We start from the raw sequence: 18,873 nt of genomic DNA on the forward strand, positions 1-18,873 counted from the left end.
TAGAGCGGTGCTTCAGTTAGCGAACATTTAAGCTCTGACCCTGCCTCCAAATTTAGGCTTGGAAATCACCTAATTGGAATTGACATGAGCAATCACTAGAAGAAGAAAAAATGGTTACTGACTTCCTTGTAACTGTTGTTCTTTGAGATGTGTTGCTCATCTCCATTCCAATACCAACCCTCCTTCCCCTCATCAGAGTAGCCGGCAAGAGGGAACTGAGGGGGTGGCAGGTCGGCAGGGCCCTATATGGAGCGCCATGAAGGCGCGACCCCTGGGGGTGCCCAGGCTGACTCTATGAATACTGCTAGGGGAAAAATCTTCTGGCTATTGTGCATGCAGTGCACACGCACACCGAATTGGAATGGACATGAGCAACACGTCTTGAAGAACAACAGTTGCAAGAAGGTCAGTAACTGTTTTTTATCGTCTTCAGTTATTAAATGAATCTCACATCCACCTATGATATGTATAATTATGTAAAATTAATACAAAACTGTATTAAAATAATAATAAGGTTGCAAAGTTTAAATGTTAGGAAATGCTTGCAACTTTAATTCTGTCCCCTTCTATGTATGACTCGATACTGTACTTAATTACATAGTCACCTATTTTTTCCTCAGAACCCTTGCCTGGTTTAGTGCACAACAAGGCTGGTACTTAGTGTATGAGGCAGCTGTTCAATATTCCTGTTAGCTAGCAGCAGTAGTAGGCTATCCTCCTCTGTGGACCAGCCACAGTAGGGGGGAAATGAAATATACTGAGTCTGTGAGTTATATACAGTTAGGAGGTCTAATTCCAAGCATCTGAGGTCAACTCTGTACTGACTCTCTGCATGCATTATAGCAAGGTTCAAACTCAGTACAGATCTCTACTACTTGAGCTAAAGGACTAACCTCCATCAGTTAGCAGCAATAGTAGGCTGTTATCCTCTGTGGGCCAGACAGTAAAGGGGGGATGTGTAACATATTGAAACAATGAGTTACACATGCAGGAACTACCTCATGTTACAGACCCCCAGGCTAAGCACAGAGATTTGACAAATTCTTTCTGAGAGGCTGTGTGGCTAAGTGGATGAGTTGTCATATTAGAGACTTAGGGTGAAAACTTGGCCTCCCTTGAAGTTTCTGTCAGAACTCCCTTTTACTTCAATGGGCCCAAGATTTCACCCGGGGACTCTAGTCCCAGCTGAGCCAGAAACCACCTTATTTAACCTTCCAGTTATTTTTTCTGTAAAATGGGGGGTGGGGCTGAGACTTGCCTCCCTCCTAAAGTAGGAGGATAAAGGTCTGTCTCTATAATGGGGATTATGAATGGCACACAATTATTTTACTAAAAATACTACAGAATTATTTGCACAAGTGAGTAGAAGTATTGAATCTACATCACCTGTCTCCCACTCATTGGGCTTTCCCTTGTGCTAACAAATACCTTGCTAAGGGGCAGGGAAAGATCCATTTTGTTTGTGTCCCAGCTGGAGGCTCATTTCTGTGTGACCACTTCAGAATGATGCCTGGAGCGTAGTGGGGCCTGGGACCGTGCACCTTGCAACTGGATGTTCAGAGAAGTGTTGTGTTGTGTTTTTTTGTTTTTAAAGCACCAAGTAAAACATTTTTCAGAGGATTCTCTTTTGCTAAGTTAGATTTTCAGGTGGACAACCCGTGGCCTACTCCCCACCCCCCCGAAGTATAACAGTTTCCTGTAACTGGAGACTGTCCCAAATGCTACTCTATGTCAGTTTTTAAGAAGAGGATTTTGTTGGTAGAACTAAGATATGATTTCAATATGTAGGATGTCAAAATAAAGTATGAGCCCTATTAGATGCTGTCATTTAATATAAAAATACTAAATTTAACTAGGGTTATAAATATTTGACAACTGAGAGGTTATACTAGAATATTTCAGGATATAGGATTGTTTAGGACTATATATATTAATCTAGTTCTCTCCATTGCATTTCATTCTCTTTTGCCTGCACTGATATATTTTTAATTACTATGGGTACAAAGAACATCTGTGCTTTTGAGGTTTCTGTGAGCTTCTAAAACAAAATAACTAGAGCAACTGATCCTTCTTCAGAGCAAACTGGAGTATCCTCTGATACCTTTTTCAGTTTTTTCATGGCATTTCCTGTTTTTCTAACAAAATAAATCCCTTACTTTATTTATTTCCAGAAACCTAAACTAGCATAAGTACTTCCTAAGATCCTTTTGGGGAACAGTTCGTCTTGCACCAAGTATTCTGGCCAAATGATGTTGTGACTAAGGTGTGTGATAATTTGGAACATTTTCAAGCATCTGGTATTTTGATTTAACTTCTCCCCAAACTGTACTTTATAGCTGAACTGCAAGCTCTTTCTATGTAGTTGTCTTTCCTGTGCAGCCTGCATCTCACTATATGTAACTGTTAATATACTTCCATGACACTTTGAAAAAGCATGTAGTATCTTTTTGGCTCCCCACTCCATCCTCAATTAAAAATGGGAAGCTGTAATTGTGTAACAAGGTAGTCTGCCCCTTTAAGGCTGGGCATCTGGGGACAACCAGCCACATTCAATTATCAGACCAGATGGGAAGGGGGTCAGGTGATTCCTATACAGAGCTGAGAGAGCTGCAGGAGGGAGGTTGGCTTCTGTGGCATGCCCTAGAGTAATGGAGAGACACTCTGGCATCTGGGCCCCTGCAACTCAGAGAGCTGTTTTTGGCAGAGCTATTCAGCCTACTATAGCACAGTGATACTCAGACTGTGGTTTGTGAGCTGAAAGTGGCTCTTTAATGTGTCTCCTGCAACATTTTGCAGCACTGGGTATCAAAACACTGTGTTACTTAATTATTACCCAATGTAAAAAGAAAAGGAGTACTTGTGGCACCTTAGAGACTAACAAATTTATTAGAGCATAAGCTTTCGTGAGCTACAGCTCACTTCATCGGAGCTGTAGCTCACGAAAGCTTATGCTCTAATAAATTTGTTAGTCTCTAAGGTGCCACAAGTACTCCTTTTCTTTTTATGGATACAGACTAACATAGCTGCTACTCTGAAACCTACCCAGTGTAAGTTATTAATCAGTCAGGATGCTTTACTATGTTATTAATCGAATAAGTTATCAACTTGCACTAGGGTATTATCTTATTTGCTGTGAGAATAATATATGTTGTGGCAGGGTGGTCATCCGCTCCTGCCCCAAAGGGCTTGAAATCAGCCCTAGGAGAGGGCTAAGGCTGTGAGAGGACTGCTGCTAGGGAAAGCAGCAAGCCTCAGCTGATTGGGAAAACAGCAACATCTGCAGCCATGCCCCAGTCAGGCCCCAGGTGGCCTTTATAAGAGGGCCCTGGGCTAGGAGGAGACACTCTTTCTCTAGATGTTGAGAGGGAGGGGCCTGATTGCTGGGAGCTGAGCAGGGTACCTAAAGTGGAGTGGAGCTGGGGACCTCTGGCTTGGAAAAACCCCAGGCTGCAGGCCTTGTAGAAGGCCTACCAGTGGAGCAGAGCTGGGGAAAGGCCAGAGGAGCTCGCTCTGGACTGAGAAACCCCCAGGCTGCAGGCCTTGATGAAGGCCTAGGAGAGGGGTACTGCGGTTTCAGAGGGCAGCCCAAGGGTAAGCAGGAGCAGCAGGTCCAGACCCTCCTTGCTGATGATGAGTGGCAATTATACTGCAGTCTGCCTCATGGAGCGGGGGCTAGCTGGTGACTGGCAGTAGCCAAAGACTGAGGCAAGGTGGGGATAGAGGTTGGGGTTCCCTGGGGGGGGGAGAGACCCAGATCTGTGGGGGTACTGCCAGGGGGCAGCACCACGCTGGGACTTGGGGCCCAGCAGCCAGCGGGACACCGGCCTGCAGAGGGCAATCCGGAGGCTGGAAATGCTAATTCCCTGGACGACCAGCAGGAGGCGCCGCAGGGGTGAGTCGCTGCCCCGCTACTTTGTGTGTGTGTGTGTATATATATATATATATATCTCACTAAATATTTCCTCTGTCCTGCTGTTTAAATATGAATATATAGTACTATAATAAATGAAACAATGAATTCACACTATTGTGACTCTCTTGGGTAATGCTGATTGCTAATTTTGCTCCTGAACCACTAAGGTTTGAGTATCACTGCTCTAGCATATATTCTCTCTGGGACTATTATTTGGCTAGATCCACCATATCGGCTTAGTGCTGTAGTGCCTAACTTTAGGTACTGGCTTCCCAGTGGAATCTTCAGCCCAGAGTTAGCCACTCAGGCTCCTTATACAATGTATGGGGAGTGTCAGGGGTCTACAAATGGGATTCACAAAATCCATCACACTGAGCAAGGAGCCGCCTCGGCTAGCCAGCATGAAATGCTGAGAAGAGAAGTATGGCCTAAGTATGGGAATTAAGTGTCCAAGGCTATGCAACAGGAGGCACTTATCTCCACAAGCTCTCCTGGAGTTAGGGATCTAAGCCAGATCAGTCCTTTTGCACAGAAAATGAAGAGGTGTTACTCCCCCTTATAACCCAGTGATTAGGGCACTCACTCAGGCTGTGGGAGGCCCAGTATCAAATCCCCAGTGGGTCTGCTTTGGAGCAGGGATTTGAACTAGGACTGTCAAGCAATTAAAAAAAATTAATTGTAAGAATAAAAAAAAAATTGTGATTGATTGCAGTTTTAATTGTACTGTTAATAATAGAATACCATTTATTTAAATATTTGTGATGTTTTCTACGTTTTGAAATATATTGATTACAGTTACAAAACAGAATACCAAGTGTACAGGACTCACTTTATATTATTTTTATTACAAATATTTGCACTGTAAAAAAGATAAACAAAAGAAAGTATTTAAATCAGTGGTCCGCAACCTTTCTTGTGGGAATAGCATATTGCTATTCCCAGAAGACTGTGGCGGGCGCCGGACACTCCACCGCCGAAATGCCGCCGGCGGTTAAGGAGCGTCGCCGCCGAGAAACGGCAATGCTCGGCAACGATATTTTGGAGGCAAGGTGTCCTGCGGGGGCACAAAAATGCCCCGGTGGGTGCCATGGCTCCCGAGGGCACCGTGTTGGGGACCCCTGATTTAAATTCACCTCATAAAAGTACTATAGTGCAACATCTTTATGGTGAAAGTGCAATTTACAAATGAAGATTTTTTTTTTTTTTTTTTACATAACTTCACTCAAAAATAAAACAATTTAAAACTTTAGCGCAGTGTTTCTCAAACTTTTTGTGCTGGTGATCCCATTTGGACTTTAAAAAAATTGTGATCCCCCCGCCCCCCCCCCCCAAAAAAACCCCAAAATTCTGATCCTTTACTTCCAGCCTTGTGGGGCTTAGGCCTGTAGTCCCGCTCGGGGTTCCAGGCTTCAGCCCTGCTTGGGGCACAGGGCTCTGGGCTTCATGGGTAAAACAGCTTACAGAAATGTAGGAAATGTGCTATGTGAGGGAGCATTACGTTTTGGGGTTGTGTTTGTGTTTTTTTTTTTTTTTTTTACAGTGAAGAGCAACAAATTTATAAACAGTGTCTGTAAGCCTGTGATAGAATTCCTGCCATGTAGCTTAATTCAGTGCAGCACAAAGTCTAAATTCTTCTGACATGGGTGCAACTCCATTTGAAGACAAAGTTGACTAATGAGGTGAAATCCTGGCTTCACTGAAGTCAATGGCAAAACTCCCATTTGCTTCATTGGGGCGAGAATATCACCCATAGTCTCTGAAGAAAGAATAGTGTAGTCATGATGATGAATAAAGAAAAGAACATCATTGTCATTTCTAAATCATCTGTTTTTGTTTCCATTTAGAATACAATCACTAATTTAAGAAATTTAGCTTCCAGTGTGTGTAATAAATCTGTCAATTTTTTTCTGCCAAGAGTAGTATTTGATAGTACTTTCTAAGTAGATTCCTCAGATAAAATTGTGTGATGTACAAACATTTAATTACCATAAGCTCCTGGAGAGACTTACTTCTTGTTGCTTCTAGCTATATTTTCAGGTTCTAGGAATTACGCTGTGACTTTGTTTCTGAAATCTTTAACAACTGGCTTTAAGCCTACAGTACTGCAGTTTGGGTATTACAGAAGTGTACTTTATTAATCTCTTTGCAATCAGTCCAGTTGGATCCAGAATGCTTTTCCATGGTTAGTATTCTTTTTTACTTAGTAATGGTTCTCATGAAAACTTTATTTCTATCTGAAGCATTTCTCCTTATGCCATCTTAATAAAATGTTTTTACAAATGCCTGTCTCTTAATTTGTTTTGTGTTCCTTAAAAATATCTATTCAGTTTAATACAATTTTGAAAAAATGGGATAGGACACGTAAGATTCATAGGGTAGAATAAATTGTCTGTTCTTGTTAACCAAAGACGCACTATTGCCTATTTGCTAGGTTGGGACAACAGGATGCAGAGTTGGTATAGTGACTACAAATGCCAACTTGAAGAACTGTAAAACTCATCTGGAAATAACATAAACCCAGGATCAGTGAACAAAGAGAGCCTCAGAACATCTGCATGCTTGATTATGATTAAGGCTACAATTTAGTCATGGGTATTTTTAGAAAAAGTCATGGACAGGTCATGGACAATAAACAAAAATTCATAGCCTGTGATCTGTCCATGACTTGTACTACGAATACCTGTGATTAAATCTTGTGGGTGGGGCTCTGGAGAACCGTGGAGGGCGTGTTCCTGAGAGGTGGCAGCGGGCGACTGCTGCTGGGGGGGTGGGCGCCTGGGGCCAGTGGCACCAGCTGCCAGGGGCTGTGGCCCATGGCTGCTTTGGCCAGCTGCCTAGGGACCACTGCCTGGGACTGTGGCTGCTCTGGCCAGCCAGGGACTGCTGCCTGAGACCGTTGACGGCAGCTGCTCCAGGTGGCTGGAGGCAGCTGCCCCGGACTGTGGCTGCTCCAGCCAGCCAGCTGGGGATCGCTGCCACTGCTCTAGCCAGCTGGCTGGGGACCGCTGGCCGGGGCCAGGGACCGCGGCTGCTCCAGCCAACCCGGGACCGCTGCTGGGGGCTGCCGGAGCAGCAGCTGGTGTGGCTGTCCTCAGGGCCACATGAACTGCTGGCCCCAGAGCCAGCTGCTTGGGTGGCCGTGGGGCTAGCCACCCTGGCCCCTGCAGAAGTCACGGAGGTTGCAGAATGTCATGGAATTCGTGACTTCCACAACTTCCGTGACAGATACGGAGCCCTAATTTTGATATGAAGGCAGTCATAGTAAACCTGTTGGCTCTCCATTTATCTTTGATAGGGGCTTATTTCATTAGAAAAATTGGACTTCTTAGCCACAGCAGTCAGCTACAATAACCAGATGAATTATATAAGTAACTTGTCAAAAGAGCAAAAAATTGCTTAGGGAGCTCATGTTGTCATTAAAGAACCCTCTGGCAGCATGTGCTCCTAGCATCCACACCAACATGATGGATTAGATGAGCAGGTACCTATACTCTAAGTAATGGATGCTGTTTAGAAGTGTTTGTGCCCCAAGATAATTGCAGGGCACAAATTTATTTTATCAGGTGTCTTTGTCGGAGTAAAGAGTGCAGTATTTGGGAAATGGTGGTCAGCTTGGTTTGTCATCTTTTCCATCTTCACTGTTACTCAGCTCATTACCTTTTGGTAACATTCTTTTTTCTCCGCTTCCTCACTTCTCCCTAACCCCCCATCTTATATCCATACCCTTGCCAGATACTTTGTTTTTCTTGTATAACAATTCTAAATTCTGTCCTTTCTTCATCTCTGAAGTTAAAATCCCTTTTGAGGCTTTATTAATCCATAATTCAGATTATTGTATGCTCTACCTTTTTGCCTTCCACATTGTACCCCTGCAGTCTAACTAAACCTGTTCTTACTGAGATCATCTTGCTTGCCCACTACTTTGACCACATCTCCTCCTCTTCAAATCCTCCCTTGGCTTTGTCTTCCTTCTGACATAAATTATAAGGTGATTGCTTTGACCTTCACAGTTCTGCACAATTTTGCTCCTGCCAATATTTCTCATTCCTCACTTTCTACTGAGTTCTTTTTGACAATCTCATTTGCATTTTTCTTCTCTTCCATTGTGGTGCCTTCTATGCCTCAAATGCCCTTGTCATCCTGATGTGGCAAATTCCAATCCCTCAATTTTAAAATCCATCTAAGCGTAGTTCTTGTACTGAGCCTTACTGTTAATCCCCACCAGTTTTGAAGTCCTTTAATATTACATATATAAAAAGTCAAAATCTGCTGTGTTGTTGAGTAACCACATTGTTGCCTGGTCATCTTTGTGCTTTTTGGTGGTATATGGTTTGTCTTGAGGTTAAGTCTTGCTCTCATTGAAGACAATGGCCATTTTGCCATTGATTTAAGTGCGGAAAGGGTCAGGCTCTTAACTTTGTTTAATGTTGTGTTCTGTGTGTGCTGCTGGTGCACAGCAATAATTCTAAAGAGAAATAGTCATAGTGTTTATATTCCTTTTTGACGAAGCTGCAATAACAAATCGTGCAATCCATTCAATCTGTCTCGCTAATGAACTATCTAGATAATAAGTTCTACCTCCAACTGAGAACTTCTCAAATTTACACACATTTAATTCCCTTGCAATTGTTTAAAATATTCAAAATGTCATAGCTTCGATGCAGTAAACATTTCAGTAATCATCTGAATGATGTTTGAATACATATTTGACTGTTTTGGATGCTGGCCAGTGGGGGGGGGGGGGAACGTCTGTTTTGTGTATACATATAAATTGACTGGTAAGGTGTATGTCAGAATTGTTAATGTAACCCTGACTCATGGCTTCACTGTTATATTTTTCTTAAGTGGGGGTGTGTATGTGCCCTGAGTATGCATACTCTGCATAAAAGACAGGAGGAGGAGGAGGAGGTTGTACTCCCCTGCCTTTATGTCCAATACCCATTGGTTAGAGCACTCACCCAAGATGTAGGAGACCCGGGTTCAAATCCCCCCTCTGCTGGTTCAGAGCAGGGACTTGAACATGCATCTCCCACCTCCCTGGGGTGTGCCCCAGTCATTGGGATATAGAGAGTTAAACTCTTAATCTCTCCTGTTGAAACTGTTCCCAACAAAACGCACTGCATTGGAATAATTTGACTTTTTATTACAATTTTATCATTATTATCACTATTTATTTGTACGGTGGTAGTGCCTAGGGGCCCTGTTTGAGAATTCAGACCATATGCACTCGTTTTTCAGAAATGAAGTAAAAAGACTTTACCATCTTGACATAGGACAAGAAACAAGTAGTGGCTGGAACAAATAGATTTGGGATATGAGGAGAAGGGGTCCACGAGCAAACACTGAAACAAGCAGCTTTGAAATGTTAAATAGTCATAGGCTCATAGCTCACTGTCTGCCTAGTGATTGTCAACTGGCAGGGATTGGTAGGCATTACAGCAGAGTTTTTAAAGAGATGTTTGGAGGGGGATAAAGTAGTAGCTTTAGGTAACCCTAATATGCCTTCTTCCTCATAGCACCATATAGCATATACCAGAGAAGCAACAAGACTCAAACATGTTGAGTGACTATAGTGGGGTGAAATGAGGGAGGCGAGTATGGAAATATGACACAGTTGCCTTCCACATCTATTATTTCTCCTTCAAGCACTTATGCATGTGGGACTTCTCGGTGTCAAGTGGAGTGCCCCAGGGGTCGGTCCTGGGGCCGGTTTTGTTCAATATCTTCATAAATGATCTGGAGGATGGTGTGGATTGCACTCTCAGCAAATTTGCGGATGATACTAAACTGGGAGGAGTGGTAGATACGCTGGAGGGCAGGGATAGATACAGAGGGACCTAGACAAATTGGAGGATGGGGCCAAAAGAAATCTGATGAGGTTCAATAAGGATAAGTGCAGGGTCCTGCACTTAGGACGGAAGAACCCAATGCACAGCTACAGACTAGGGACCGAATGGCTAGGCAGCAGTTCTGCGGAAAAGGACCTAGGGGTGACAGTGGACGAGAAGCTGGATATGAGTCAGCAGTGTGCCCTTGTTGCCAAGAAGGCCAATGGCATTTTGGGATGTATAAGTAGGGGCATAGCGAGCAGATCGAGGGATGTGATCATCCCCCTCTATTTGACATTGGTGAGGCCTCATCTGGAGTACTGTGTCCAGTTTTGGGCCCCACACTACAAGAAGGATGTGGATAAATTGGAGAGAGTCCAGCGAAGGGCAACAAAAATGATTAGGGGTCTGGAACACATGAGTTATGAGGAGAGGCTGAGGGAACTGGGATTGTTTAGTCTGCGGAAGAGAAGAATGAGGGGGGATTTGATAGCTGCTTTCAACTACCTGAGAGGTGGTTCCAGAGAGGATGGTTCTACACTGTTCTCAGTGGTGGAAGAGGACAGGACAAGGAGTAATGGTCTCAAGTTGCAGTGGGGGAGGTTTAGGTTGGATATTAGGAAAAACTTTTTCACTAGGAGGGTGGTGAAACACTGGAATGCGTTGCCTAGGGAGGTGGTGGAATCTCCTTCCTTAGAAGCTTTTAAGGTCAGGCTTGACAAAGCCCTGGCTAGGATGATTTAATTGGGGATGGGTCCTGCTTTTGAGCAGGGGGTTGGACTAGATGACCTCCTGAGGTCCCTTCCAACCCTGATATTCTGTGATTCTATGATTCTATGAGCATGAAGTGAAGCATGTGTCTAAGTGTTTGCAGGATCAGGGCCAAGGCCAGTAAAAAGCATTGTTCAGGACAATGTACAAGGGGAAAAAAAGAACTTGGAGCCAGTAACTTTTGAGTTGTGTGGCTTCTCTCATCATTACCCTTTTAAAGCTATGTCCTATTGAGATGATAAACATTTTAGTGGCTTTACATGCAATTTGAGCTCTGTTCATTGAAGTCTAAATTCATATAAAAATATCCACCTGCCATCCATATACTCAAAACCCCAAATAAAATAATAGTGAAGCAAATGAATGGGAAATACAATATAACATTTAGTGACCTTGCAGTACCACTAAATGTATCTTATAAACTTAGTTATTTTCCTATAACAAATTATAATCACAGCTATAATCCACACTGAATGGTACCCATGTCTCTGTAAGTATGCAGATTATAAAGGTGGATTTAGAAATTTGACTTCATTGCAGAAATAGGTGTAATTTGTAAGAAAATGTAAAGTTGTCACAGTCTTTTCTATTTTACCATAATAAATGAGTTTTCTTACCTTGCAATCATGGGTGGGGGAAAAAAAAGCCCTACATCAACTCCCAATAAATGCTGTGCCTGAAGAGTAGTAACTTTTAATCTTTATTATTGGTTTCTTGAGCCACTTCTCCATTCATATTGAAAATATGAAGATGATATACTGGTACATTGAATTAATGTATAGAAATAGAGAGAAGTGGTGCAGGTTCTTGATATTATAACATCTGCATAGATGTTAATTATGCATGCCTATTGACTTCAGACCACTTATGTAGATAGCTAAATATGCATTTAGGTACCTAACCTTAGATAGTCATTGTTGAGAATCTTAGCTGAAGATAGCTCACCCTATTGAGGGTTAAACTGGCTCAGTTTGGGGAGATTCCAGGCTTCTATAGATGACTCTTCTTATACCTCCTTCCGCTGTGCGTGAGATTTCTTGGAATTGTGATACTGGGAGCCATTGTGTGATAGCTCTGATACTTTCAAATACTCATGCTGAGAAATAAACTCCATATTGCATGATTCACTGATGTTATGGTTTAAAGTCCCAGAGTCACTTATTTGTCATATGCATTTTGACCAGAAAATATATTGTTTTTAACACAGTCACACTTTTTACAAACTGTAGCCTGTATGCTGAGAAGTTTTCATCTGAATGATTAAATCTAGAAAACTGTCCTTCTTTCCAGTTAAGTATAGTACTTAGTTTCCTTTACTGAGGAATATATGTTAATCAGGAATGGATGAGTTGCTTTGAAAATAAGAGTGATTAATTCGACTAGGATTTTATTTAAATAGTTCGGCATACTCTCTTGGGTTAAAGGTAATTAGAGTTTGGCAAATTTTTTTGCTGTTACTTTGACTACTCTATGACTTGGATTCTTATATTAAATCCTTGGTTGCCAAAGGCAAACCCTGTTTTTGTCAATTGTAGATTTGCAATTTTGTCAATATTTAGCATTCCCAGTTGGGTAGATTCCATTCTGGTCTTTCTCACATTGAATATTCCCTTAATCCCGCAAATAGTCCAGTTGATTTCCGTAATTAAGGTCATACTCACTGTGTGTAAGAATGTTAGAATCTGGTCCCAGGCTACGGAATATTTGTAAAATTGTTCAGCTCTGCTCTGTAGTAGTGGTTGCAGTCCAGCTGCATGTGTGCCGCATGGCTTGGCTATGGGTTAGAGAATGGGTTTTGTGTCTCATGTCCGCACATAGATCCACTGTGCAAAGGCTGTTTCCTCAGGCTTCATATCGGAGAGAAACATTTTAAGTGAGATTTTGAAAAGTACTCCGCATTGGCTGGCCCTGACTGGTCCCACTGAAGTCAACTGGACTTAGACCAGTGCTGTGGGCTGTTGAAAAGTCCTCCCTCCACTGTTAAATATTTGTATAGAAAAACTCTTAGAATGGAAATCTTGAATATGAATGTTTGTTCTTCTCCTTTACAAGTTTGAACAGAGTTAGTTAATACTCTGTGGAAAAAATCCTGTTCAATATTTAAATACTATTAACATACATTGACCAAAATGTGAAACTAACCAATTATGCATAAATATTCGTGTTCTCTCACTTTTTTCTGTAAAGATCTAATTAGCTTTTTTCTGCTTTAAAGCATATATTTTAAGATGTTTTAGCCGTGTCCACTCTTACTTTTGTCAGGAATCTCTGGCTTATGCAAATAGAAGTCTGGAAGCAGTTCCAGGTGAGAAGGTCCTGCAAGACGCACGTGAGCAACGTGAGCAACAAAACCGACTTAAAGAGGTTAATCAACAGCTGAAAAATCTGGATGGAAATCTTGTAAGTTTAAACTTGAAAGCTGTGCTGGAGTTTATAATTACATATGCTTATAAAATTAACCCCAAAAGAAGAAATATATAAGCTTCTCTAGTTTTGAGAGAGATTCCCAGTTCTAATGATACTCCCCATTTATATTTAGGGAATATCTCTCAAACTCTCTTTTAGAATGGAAGAAGCCTTTCAAGAGTGACCACTATATACACATAAAGAAGTAAATATTTTAAGTACTTTCTAATAACTTATAGAATTTAGTGTAGCTTCTTCACATATGTTTGAAGTAATTCATTGTGCTCTAACATTGACACTATGATCTAGTTTTGTTTAATTCATATGATTTTTTTTTAAAAAAAACTGACAATTCTTTACCTAGCCCAATACAGTACCTGAAGACCTCAAGTTGCAGTGGGGGAGGTTTAGATTGGATATTAGGAAAAACTTTTTCACTAAGAGGGTGGTGAAACACTGGAATGCGTTACCTAGGGAGGTGGTAGAATCTCCTTCCTTAGAGGTTTTTAAGGTCAGGCTTGACAAAGCCCTGGCTGGGATGATTTAACTGGGAATTGGTCCTGCTTCGAGCAGGGGGTTGGACTAGATGACCTTCAGGGGTCCCTTCCAACCCTGATATTCTATGATTCTAAGACCAATAGGAGGCAAGAAAGTTAAAATGTTAGTAAGTGTATAAAATGTGAATTGCAACTCAGTAACACTTTGGGAAAAAAACTGCATAATTTCTCAGTGTTAACAATAATTATTTTGGGGTAAGAGAAGTGGGGGAAAGAGAAATGAAATTTACAAAGATCCTCTAACCACAAAGTATATTGTATTTATGCCTAAAACATAGAGCAAGGGTTGACAACAAGCCCAAACCTGGGTGATCACATGCATCTTCCAAACAACATATCAGACTTCTTGCCCTTTAACTCTAATTTGTGGACACATTTTTCTGTTATAGTTTGAAAGCAATGTAATAGCAAAGTTAATGCTAGGTGAACTGCAACGTTCAGAGATTTTGTTTAGGGTACGTTTCTCAGAGTTGAAGAACAGCTGCTTATTTTTTTAATAGATTATAAAGCCAGAAGGGACCATTGTGATTATTTTGTCTTACCTCTATAACACATACCATAGGACTTCCCTGAATTAATTTGTGTTTGAACAAGAGCACGTCTTTTAGAAAAAAATCCAATCTTGATTTTAAAAATTGCCAGTGATGGAGAATCCACCACAATCCTTGGTAAATCATTCTAGTGGTTAATGATAGTTTCTATTTTGTGTCTTATTTCTAGTGTGAATTTATCTAGCTTCAACTTCTAGCCATGAATCTTGTTATACCTTTGCTAGATTGAAAAGCCCATTATCAAAATTTTGTTCCCCATGGAGTTGCTTAGGGACTGTGATCAAGTCACTTTTGTCTCTTGATGTTAAAGGGATTGAATTTCTTGAGTCTGTCACTGTAAGGCCTGTTTTCCAATCTTTCTTGTGGCTCTACTCTCAGCCCTGTGCAATTATCAACATCTTTCTTGAATTGTGGACATCAGAACTTGCTTGCTAGAAAAGCACTCTGGAGAGAGAGGTTAGACATGGTGTGGGACTTTTTCCAAGAAAAGCAGGGAAGCTATCAGCCCATGAAGAGCTGTGAAAAAGGCATGTAAAGAGGCATGTAATACATGGAAGTTCTGGGGAAGGATGAAATAAAAAGGCCGGGGACAATATGATTCTGGTGTGGGCTGGAGACTCATTGTTACTGGTTCTTACTTACGGCCTTGCCCGAATTTCTGGAGAAGGTGCCCTTTTAGTTATGGCATCAACAGGGGGAGACCAGGACAGACACTGGTGGGGCTATTGTTTAAGCCTAGGGCTGAAGGACTTGTTTCTTTGAAGTTTTGGACATGTGTTTTTGTTTGGACTCTTGTGTTATGCTGAAAGGGGAGGTGTTTTCCTAGGCTGTTGCTTGAGGGCTAAACTGTAATTCACCATTGCACTAGAGTGGACAAGAAACTGAGCAGAGGGAAAACCGGCATGGGCAACTTGATGCAGGAAATCAGCCACGCTATCAGAGGCTCGTTCACCTGCACATCCACCAATGTGATATATGCCATCATGTGCCAGCAATGCCCCTCTGCCATGTACATTGGTCAAACTGGACAGTCTCTACGTAAAAGAATAAATGGACACAAATCAGATGTCAAGAATTATAACATTCATAAACCAGTCGGAGAACACTTCAGTCTCTCTGGTCACGCGATTACAGACATGAAAGTTGCGATATTACAACAAAAAAACTTCAGAACCAGACTCCAGCAAGAGACTGTTGAATTGGAATTCATTTGCAAATTGGATACAATTAACTTAGGCTTGAATGGAGACTGGGAGTGGCTAAGTCATTATGCAAGGTAACTTATTTCCCCTTGTTTTTCCTACCCCCCACCCCCTCAGAAGTTCTTGTTAAACCCTGGATTTGTGCTGGAAATGGCCCACCTTGATTATCATATACATTGTAAGGAGAGTGATCACTTTAGGTAAGCTATTACCAGCAGGAGAGTGGGGTGGGGGGAGAGAAAACCTTTTGTAGTGGTAAACATCCATTTTTTCATGCTTTGTGTGTATAAAAAGATCTTCTATACTTTCCACAGTATGCATCCAATGAAGTGAGCTGTAGCGCACGGAAGCTTATGCTCAAATAAATTGGTTAGTCTCTAAGGTGCCACAAGTACTCCTTTTCTTTTTGCGAATACAGACTAACCCGGCTGTTACTCTGAAGCAGAAATGTTTGTGTGACAAGCTGCCAAATGGTTGGATGAGGCCAGCATCTCTGGAAGAACAGAAGGCATGGCATGTGATCAATGGTGGATTTACAGTTAGTGGGCCCTGTGTGCAGCTTCATTTTTGGGGCCCCTCCTTCAGGACCCAGCGAAGAAAAAGAACGTTCTCTCTTGTCTCTTCTCCCCCCCCCCACCCATTTTTCATTCTTTTTTCTTCATCCTCCTCCTATATTATAAATTAAGGGGATTAAATTAAAATAAAGTGTGGGGCAGTGGGTTGGGGTGCAGGGAGTGAGGGGGTGGGCTCTGGTAGGTAGTTTGGGTGCTGGGTGCAGGCAGCCTGCCTGCCTGAGCCCTGCTGCACCGCCAGCCAGGATTTGGGGGCAGGTTGCCAGATATTTGTCCTCCATTTTGGGGGCCCCCTTGTTGTTGGGGGCCCTGTGCCAGCACATGGTTTGTTTCATGGTAAATCCGCTGCTGCATGTGATGTTGGAGAGGGCCAGAATTAGTCAGGGCTTTCAAGGCAGTAACAAGAAGCCAGAACTTGGTGTAAAGGGTGTTTAAATTTGCAGAAGTTTTGACTTCTAATATGGACTAAATCCTCTTGTAAGTTAAACTGGAACAACCTCACTGACTGATCACAGATGCTACTGGTGTAAGTGAGAGGAAATTTTTGCCCCTTGTTTTGAAAATAAGTCCCACAACTGGATTATTTTTTACTCAATTTTTGCTTCTTTGTCTCACAATGCCTTTGTTCCAAAGAGGAAAGCTCGTCAGATGATATGGGTCCTAGTCTGGGACTCATAAACCTGGATTCAATTCCCTCATCTGCCATAGATTCCTGTTGTGAACTTGGGCAAGTGACTTAGGATGGATGTTTCAAATGTGCCTCATTGATTTAGGAGCACAAGTCCCACTGACTTTCAAAGGGACTCTGCTCCTAAATTACTTAGGATTTTCAAAATGTCTATCTTTAGTTTCTCCATGCCTCAGTTCCCCATTTGTAAGGTGAGGATAATAGCACTAACCAATTTCACAAAGGTGCTTTGAAGATAAATACCGTAAAGATTGTGACATGCTCAGTTACTGTAGTAATGTGGGCCACATAAATACCTTAGGCTTGGTTTGCACTTAAAAGTTACATCGGCATACCTACATCGGCCAGGAGTGTGAAAAAACACACCCCTGGCTGACATAGCCACGCTGACTAAAAACCCCTGTGTTTTTTCACAAAACAGCTGTGCAGATGGAAGAGGGCTTCTGTCAACGTAGATAACGTCCTTTGGGGCAGTGATGTTCCTGTACCAACAGAAAAACTCTTCCTCCTGTTGTGTGTGGGCTGCATCTACAATAAGGGGCACTCCATAATGTGGACACTGCCTTAGATAGATCATATTTGGTAGTTTAAGTATCATATGATGTCAGGTGGCCTCCCTCTGTGAGGGTAGCTACCCCAAGGTTTGCAGAAGTGGGGAGTGGGTAGGGGGGCAAGAGTCAGAATTTTTTAAAAGATTTAGCATTCAGCACATTAATGTATTTCCCAGAGCTAGTGTGATTCTTAATTAACATGAAAAGAGAACTGGTACAAGAAAAGTCTAGGATGTACTTTTTAGCCAAACAAAATAGGAGAAAGTTAATGATTTATTTTGGTGATTTGACAATTATATACTCCTTTTTGTTCATTTTAAGCAGCTGGATAAAAAAAGGTTTTTTTTTAAAAGAAGTATGCTGGGTAAAAGGAAAATAAATTATACATTTGTGTATTCAAACAAAGGGCTGAATAAAAAAAAATCTGAAAGTTAATGTGTATTTTGTGACATTTTATGTTAAATTTTGGGATCAAATGATCTTTCCCCCCATAACTCTTTTAACTTGGGAGATGGGAGACCATTCCTTCTAGGGAGATCTGTCAGACTCCTAGAGATATTGCATGTTTATCATATAGTTACTATAGGAATGAATTCATTTCTCTACCTGAGGAATAAGGTGAACTATACAAATATTCAGTAATTTAATTTTTTAGTGTCAGTTTAGGGAATTTTATAGTAAATTCCATGTTACATGTGTAAGAACTTTTATTTTCTATTCTTATTTTCTTCTATTTGGTAAAAAAGACAAAACATACTTCTTTTGTTTAATTTAAGCTGAACAAAGTCTAATATTTGGGAAATTACTGTGTGAAGCTCTTGGAGGAAAGGGAGCTCTGTTCTCAGTGGAGGCAGAGAAAAATGGGCATATTACAGTCACTAATTGAGGGTATAGAGATGGCTGTGGTCTTCTGCAGTAGTGCCACAAATGGGCCATGAGAGTGACAGTGTGGACACAGGAGGATCAAACAGCCTAAGGGTATATCTACACTGCAATCAGACATCCGGGGCTGGCCAGTCCCAGCTGACTTGGGCTCATGGGGCTCAGGCTAGGTGCTGTTTAATTGTGGTGTAGATGCTCAGACTTGGGCTGTAGACCAGGCTCTAGGACCTTGCATGTTGGGAGGATCCCACAGGTCGGGCTGTAGCCCAAGTCCGAATGTCTGAGTCAGCTGGCACATTCCAGCCTCAGGTTTTTAATTGCACTTTAGACCTGCCCTAAGCCAGGGGTTCTCAAACTGCGGGTCAGGACCCCCCACGGGGTCACAGGGCTATTACATGGGGGATTGCAAGCTGTCAGCCTCCACCCCAAACCTCACTTTGCCTCCAGCATTTATTATGGTGTTATAAATTAAAAACACGTTTTTATATATTTAAGGGGGGGTTGCACTCTGAGGCTTGCTGTGTGAAAGGGATCACCAGTACAAAAGTTTGAGAACCACTGCCCTAAGCCGAGGGTAAAACGGTCCTTCACAAAAAGAGGGGATGATAAAGAAAAATAACTGAATTTGAAGTTTTTTCAGAAGGAAAAATAAAGGGAGCTTATTTACGTAATAGGGAAAATTCCTTATTAAACAGCAGGAAACAAAGAAAGGGAGAAGGAAAAAGAAAAACATTACAACTTCCAACAGGCTGTATTAACAGCTGTTGCTTACTTGCTTGCCAACTTTGGCTGACTTTTTAGCACTCTTGCTTTCAACATTAATCCAGTTTGAGATATATACCGTATACCGTTCCATCTAACTCACACTGTAAAGACCTAATCTCGCATTCCTTAAATAGGTGTTGCAAAGTAAGCTTGCCTAATTGACTCTTTTATTCCCACTGATTTCAGT

The 18,873-nt window shown here is 41.8% G+C and overlaps 1 protein-coding gene across 3 annotated transcripts in view; it reads left to right on the forward strand.

Annotated features, from left to right (window-relative positions):
* FSIP1 (fibrous sheath interacting protein 1) overlaps nt 1-18,873 on the forward strand; it is a 188,351-nt gene that overhangs the window by 57,706 nt on the left and 111,772 nt on the right. For all 3 annotated transcript variants that reach the window (XM_073348818.1, XM_073348817.1, XM_073348819.1), the window contains one exon: nt 12,775-12,912. In XM_073348818.1, the coding sequence (XP_073204919.1) occupies nt 12,775-12,912 (138 nt within the window). The remainder of the gene's footprint in view (nt 1-12,774; nt 12,913-18,873) is intronic.

Source organism: Lepidochelys kempii, chromosome 6 (assembly GCF_965140285.1).
Source record: "Lepidochelys kempii isolate rLepKem1 chromosome 6, rLepKem1.hap1, whole genome shotgun sequence".
In the NCBI taxonomy this organism is placed as follows: domain Eukaryota; kingdom Metazoa; phylum Chordata; order Testudines; family Cheloniidae; genus Lepidochelys; species Lepidochelys kempii.